A 7,287-nucleotide genomic window follows, 5' to 3' on the forward strand; every position below is an offset into this window, starting at 1 on the left:
TGTGGAGATAAAAAAAAAGAAGAAGAAGAAAGAAATGACCACCGTGTCGAACGCCACGCGTTGTCATGTAAACGAGGCGGGGTCTCAACGTGACGAGGAAGTGTGCGTGAACTCAGTCGTTTGTATTCCACGTGGACCTCGTGGTGATGCGCTGCCTTGTGTGTGTGTGTGTGTGTGTGTGATCATGGCGGCGCTTCATGTTCACTTAATCCTGCAGTAAAAAATAATGAGAGTGACATATGCAGTTATTCATCTTTGACAGATTGATATGTGTTATTTAAAAAGGGCGGGGAGTGACAGGCTTTTATATACAACTGACAAACAATATGGAATAATTCAGAAACAGAATAATTAAATGTTGTTGCTATGTTTTAACATAAAAATATGCAGATCACTTGAATATTGAAAAAGAATACAGTAGCTGTATACATATAAATATAGCTGCAACAACAGAGCAGGATGGATGTTAATTATTTTCTGAACTTGTACAAAAAAATTATATTTTTTTGATTGTAAGCATATAAATTGTGCAGATTTTGGTGTGTCTTTGTGAAGAAGTTACATAACAAATACTGCATGTACCGACAGCTTACTGAAGAACAACCAGAATTGGCAGAGCAGACAATGAGCAGTGCACAGAATTTGTATGACCTTTGTTTATTATATATTTTTAATTAATTTAAAATTACCATGAACAAGCATAACAGCATATTTAATCCTTCATCGCTCATGTAAAACCAGATTCGACCCATCTAGTGTAGATTTATCTTATAACAAGTAATTAAGAGCTTTAACCTGCCATATAGTCCAGATATGAATCAATCTAGCTGAAATGAGTAAGAGTGATTTCAGAGATGTTACACAGCCTAACCACACGCTAAATTCTCTTCAAAATACAATTAGAGTCAACGTTTTATTTTGAAACATACAGTCTGGTCAGTCTATGTGCACATGAGACAGGACGTCAATAACTGAGCATGTCAAAGATTAGTGGCACTTTCACACGCAGAGGATGATCAGATGGCTGCAAATAAAGATTGTGTTGTTTGTGTACAAGAGTGTAATGCATTGAAAAGCCAAAGCAGTTTGAGTCTGCATTTATCAGAGTGAAGCAGAGACTCGCTACGTATTTAGTGTTTATTTTAGGATGCACTGCACCACATGAGACTCACTTGTCCTCCCCCTACTGAAAGGCTGTAAGGGAGCCTCACTGAGCATTTTGTTTCCCAGGTTATGGCAGTCTCACGCTTTTGTCACTCAAAAAAAATGCATGTGCAGCGTTGGTATAGAAATGCTGAAACTGCAAAAACAAACACGTGTACCTATAAGAAACAGTTTAGTTTCCTACAAGTAAAGAGCATATATATACTGTATATTCTTTCTGCTTAATCTTTCACTGTTGACAAACAGGACATCAGCACAATATCAGTATCCAAAATGTTGTATAAATCTTTCACACCTGACGAGTTACCTCCACGTTACTTATTTATGAAGTTTTTTAAAGAGAACAGGTTATTCCCTATCCCGTACACATACGGACTGATGGATGTATAGGAAGTAGAGAAAAAGAACTCCACTTCTACCAAAAAAGGATAGTCTGTGTGGTCAAATGACAGCTGAAGGATCAGGTAAATACTCCAGTCTATTTGGAACAACCCCATGGCCGCCAGTACAGCTATAATACTTCTCTGAAGCCCTGGTCCTTTACTTTTCTTGCTGGATTGGCTCAAGCTGGTCTCTTTTGATACTGATGCCACCCTTTTCCTCTGGCCGAGCAGCACCACAATGATGAGGCAGCCGGTGATGGTGACGATGACCAGAGGCAGCAGGTTGCACATCATGATGAACACGTATTTGTAGACGTGGTTGATTAAGGGACAAAATGTTTTACTGCACTGAAAGAAGTCTGGTGGGCAGGTGCTTTTGTTTCTAGTGGCGTTGACCCCAGCAGTGCCTTGCAGGTTGATGATGAAAATGGGAAAGCTGAGGAGTCCGGAGAGCATCACACAAAGCACACACACCATGAAGGCTGCCCTGAAGCTGTCCAGGCACACTGGGAGACTGACCCTCTTATTGGCATCTCTCAGCTTCTGGTAGCGGTAGATGCTAATGAGGACAGTGAAGAGGATGCTGCCAATTTCCCCAAATAGCGTCAAGAACTTGAATATGCGACACGGCAAAGAGCCGGTGGCCGTGAGCGAAGTCTCGAGGGTGACAATGTCATAGATGTTCATGATGATAATTTCCTCCAGGTTTGCTATCGCCAATCCCAGGAGGAAGAACTCATAGGATTTGACTCGTGAGAACCTGCTCTGAATGATGGATAGGATGAGAAGTGCATTCCCCACAAGTCCTATGCAGGAAATGAACACTCTTAAGCCCAGAAGGTTCAGAGAATAATCTCCCATTATCGTAAGCCGGCTCGATCTCACAAAACAGACACTTCTGTGTTGTTGTCACAGGAGAAGAAAGAAGTGCGATTTGCCGCACGGATGACCATATTCACTTCTCCATTCTCTAAGGTGCCAAGAAACTGGATTGGTGATTGGCTGTGCTCATTATAGAGAAAGGAAAATGGGTGTGGGTTTTTTTTTACCTTTGAGCTTTTCAAAGCTTCATCCTGAGACCAGCACTGTCTCTGTGCAAAGAAGTTTTTCCACCGGCTGACATCACTGAAGGCAAATCCTGTGAGAGCACACATCTCCTTTTACCACCTGTACACCATTTCAGACAATTTTGTTGCCCAATTAACACGTCTCAACCTTAGCAATGTCTTTGTTAGCACTTCCTCCTATAACTCATTTGTTATAAATCTTGATATACTGACTCTCTGTGTGTGTGTGTGTGTGTGTGTCCTAATGAGGCATAACACAATATCAGAAGAAGAAGTTTAGGGCCAAGATTTGAATTGTAGTTAGCTAAAGTTAGGGTTAGGCATTAGCTTGTTAAGTTAGGGATGAGGCTAGAATTAGAAAGGACAAACTGAGCATATTTGCACATGTCAGCATAATGGAATTTGGATTAAAAGCACAGTGATATCATTCTGTCCAAAGACAATGTGGATAATTGAGAGGAAAAAAAAGAAAAACTGTGTGTCCATATGTCTCTCTTTGTGTGGCTGTGAGGTGGACAGTGTGTTATGAAAAGACCCCAAAGGACAGTCACTGGCCGACCCTGCTGTTGACACAGGACCAGTTCATGTTCCAACTTGTCTCTTTTCCTCTTTTCCACTGTCTAGTTAGCAGTCGTTCTCTTCAGCCATCCTATGTCCTGATTCAGCTTAATTGTGAATCCCACAGTGTGTGTGTGTGTGTGTGTTTGTGTGTGTGCACGTCTGTCTGTATGTGTAATTAAGAATAAGCCCTGCACTGGCAGTAAACGGGTAGACTAAGTGTTGCATAATACACAATGAGCCTGACAGCTTGGTCCTTTTTCACCATTCAATAATTAGTGATCAGACACCTGATCAAATGGTAGTCTATATGGTTATTTCACACTAATAAGGCGCCTGACAATTAATTAGTTGCTTGTAAGTGTATATCGTTTTTTTGTATTGCTCTACAGTAATTTGTACCAAATCAATGCAAAACCACTGTTATTTTAGTCTAATACAGTTAAATGAATCTTTTCCTCGTTTGGATACACAAATACTGATTGTTTAGAAAACACAAAACAAACCCTACTAGAATAGACTGCAGAGACAGACCACATAAACAAGTCTAGTAACTCTGTTGGGTTGTATACCAGGGGTGACACACTGGTGCTTTGGGCTACATTCTAACATCAACCTGTAAACGTGTGCATAATCCCAATGCTAACACGTTAATGTAAAGCAGATACACCGCCAAGTTAGTGTGTTAGCATGCTAACATCTGCTATTAACTCAAAACTAAAGTCGAGTGGAGGCTGAAGGGGATGTTATTAGTCAGTCATAAGTCACATATATTTTAAATTAAAGGTGAAAAATGGCATGGTTTAAGTTGATGGAGAGATGATTAAAGTGGGCTGTAAATTCTATAACAATCCACTAAAATGCACCACATCCTCTGGGGACCCTGAATGTGTTAGTCATGGCTTGATGCCACTCTTTTTGTGTCCAATATAATACCAGTATCACAACCGTGATGATGTACATATTCCGATATCAGTCCAACACACAACTTTGCCTTAGTGTTGATGCATTTACCAGCGATAACCATTTCATAAACACTATACCTGCATGGAAAACATTCACAACATTGTCACATGGTGGTGGTGGACGTCTCTCTTTACAGCACGTTGCCTGTGTTTAGTGAAACATCCATCCATCCATCCAACGTCAACCACTTTATCCTTCACTTCAGGGTTAGGGGGAGCTCGAGTCAATCCCAGCTGACATAGAATGAAGGGCAGGGTACACTCAGGTCGCCAGGCAATGGCAGGACCAACACACAGGGACAAACAACCACTCACTCTCACACTCACACCTACAGAAATATAAGTAAATGCAGTAGAACCGGGATCTGACTGGTGACCTGACCTTCCTGCTGTGGCCCTTTATGACACTTTTCCACTACATAGTACCGGCACGCCTCGCCTTGGCTCGTCTCTACACGGTTGGTTGGTTTTCAATTACTATAGTACCTCCTCAATGTGGGTGGAGTCATCATAGCATGGCTGCATGAAACTGCTGTGACTTTGTTTTACATGTGACACACACAAACAAGCAGTTGTTTTCGGTGTATTCGGTGTAACTGTATCATTAGACTCAGTCCATTAAAAAGATTTGTTCAGCACTTCTGGGGTTGTGAATGCTCATCATCGTTTGGTTTGATTCTTGCGTTGGACGTCGCGCTCATGACTATTCCAGTGATGACACTCTTTGACCAATCAATGGCCGGCAGTCTGACAACAGTACATACAGTCACATACAGTATATTATTAGCTCAGCTTGCTTGGAACCTCACCAGAGCAGGTACTAAAAAAAGTACCAGGTGCTATCACTAATGGAAAAGCAAAAAACAGAGAAGAGAAACCCAACAATTAGAAACCCCAATGTTGTAGATAATAGCCAAAATACTGTTCATACTTTTCATTTATGAGAGAAGAGTTTGTTCAAACTAAAACTATTTATATCCATGCAATCAGGCAACAGTGGTAATTTTTAGGCCTGCTGTTTTTGAGCCCTCTTACATCTCCTCCCATGAGTGTATGGCTCCTGAAATGGTGCAAGAGTTATACAGTACTTCTGCAGTTTGGTGACTTTATGTAATTCCAGAGTAGCCCCGCCCACCTTCATCTTGAGCTCAGGTCTAATCAGAGCAAGTGAAAACACCTGGGGGACTGTGTTTTCAGAGTAGCTGGTTGATGATATCATCAAATAAAGATACCATCTTTACTCCATTACTCATGAACTGCACAAAGAAAATCACTTCATCAGACATTACACTTCAGTGAGAGGTGTTTTTACATGTGAAGCAACAGATGATTGAGTTTAAAGTCCTGTCCCATGTTCCTCTGAGCTCCCACTTTACTGAAATCATCTTTAACACTCTGGTTTGACTGATTCATTATCAAATGTTATTGAATCTATTGATGTATTAATTAATCACTCTAACATGGATGAGTGTTTCTCTCCTATCGTTATTCCTATCGTTATTCCGCTTTGAAAATCTTCAGTGGCCAGAGATAATAGCTGCTTACCTGGATTATCTAGAGTGGAGACTTGAACTTGACCCCACCATGACAGTGATCATTTACACTTAGAAATAAACTTTATCTTAACTCAGCAACAGTGCTGCATAAAAATGTACCACATGCTAATATGCAGGAGAGGCAGAAATACACTAACCAAACAATGTGAGATTCTATCTATAGAGTGCTTGAGAATGATCAGGTGAATCGGGTTAATAGTTAATAATGTTCAAAATTTCAGAACCAGGTGTGTTGCCATGTAAACCAAGGAATTTGCTTTTTTTTGGTGCACAACAAACATGATAAGGAGGAAAATAAGTGGAAATTAAATAAAAATGTATAGCATACATTTTACATATAAAAGTATAAAAACATCATTGTAAGTACAATGATACAACAACAAAAAAGGTTTATTCATCAATAAATGAACAGTATTCAGGTTTTACATGAGTAGTTCGTAAATGCCTCGGCTACAGTTTAACTGCATTATTCAAAAGATTTAAAAACTCAGAGTCCATGTCCATTTACACTTAAGCAGTAATGTGTGATTATACAGAAAAATGTACAACACCTACATATAAATGTCTAACTCACATTTGTTGTTTTTGACCTCTCACCTCCTTAAAAACTATCATGGGCATTAAACAGTAATCTGCAGAGTGGAAACTACATTTTTATGCTGCACATAAACATTCTTTTTAAAAAAAGGCAAAGAATGTCGTGATATACAGTTGAAATGAATATAACATCATCCTCAGGTAATGGACACAGAACCTTTGTAGGTCAGTTAATTAATTACCCCATTCACATGTTATACCTTATAAATAAGAATTGGCCTACTTTAAAGATAGTTCTGTTTTTTGAAGGTGTGTTTGTATCAGGTACTGACACTTGACTTGGACACTTCCTCTCACTGGTAACAGACAACAGACGTTAACCACTAACAAAATAAATGTTAACAAAGGAGCGACTTGTCTTTCTGCTTCTGCTTCCTATGATGAGTCACATAGGTAAATCCAAAGGAAGGATTTCAAAGTCCCAAAATAACACATTTGAGCTCACTGATGGAAGCAGCAGTGAATTCAAAGATAATGTGCTGTTATGTATGATTGCGGATTTCTCTTTTTTCTATGGACTTGTGAGAGAGTGGAGAGTAGGGGGAGAGTGAGAGAGAGAGTGGGTGTTTTACAAACTTCACTTTCCATCCAGAAAAGACTGTCTAACAGCAAGAACATGTGGTGACCATATTCTTAAGATATTGCAGACTTAAGCAGGCCTACTTTTTATTAGGTGAGCCTTTGGTTAAGTGGCTCAAACCTGCTGGCTGCCATGTTATGACTGAGAGAAAGTGTTTGTTCACAGTGGCCACTTCAGCGACATGCTCAGTAAAGTCATTGTTGATTATGTTTGTCAGGAACTCATGCAAAGGTCAGCTGTTTGAATCCTGGTTAGACCAACAAACAGAAACTGAAACCTACACTTTACTTACTAACTTATCACCCTTGAAGTTTGCATGTTCTGCCGTGTATGTTTGGATCTTTGTACTCCAGCTTCCTCTCACAGTCCGAAAACTTTCAGATTGAGAACTGGGTTAATGGATGCTTGTTTAAAAGA

At 39.9% G+C, this 7,287-nt stretch overlaps 1 protein-coding gene across 1 annotated transcript; it reads right to left on the bottom strand.

Moving 5' to 3' along the window:
• Positions 1–1,448: 1,448 nt before the first annotated feature.
• On the bottom strand, positions 1,449–2,452 carry LOC122783651 (gonadotropin-releasing hormone receptor). Its single transcript, XM_044048434.1, has one exon. It carries the CDS (start codon positions 2,406–2,408, stop codon positions 1,479–1,481), a length of 930 nt encoding a protein of 309 aa, XP_043904369.1. The 5' UTR covers positions 2,409–2,452; the 3' UTR covers positions 1,449–1,478.
• Between the last annotated feature and the right edge of the window lie 4,835 nt (positions 2,453–7,287).

This window comes from Solea senegalensis, linkage group LG17, assembly GCF_019176455.1.
Source record: "Solea senegalensis isolate Sse05_10M linkage group LG17, IFAPA_SoseM_1, whole genome shotgun sequence".
NCBI lineage: Eukaryota > Metazoa > Chordata > Actinopteri > Pleuronectiformes > Soleidae > Solea > Solea senegalensis.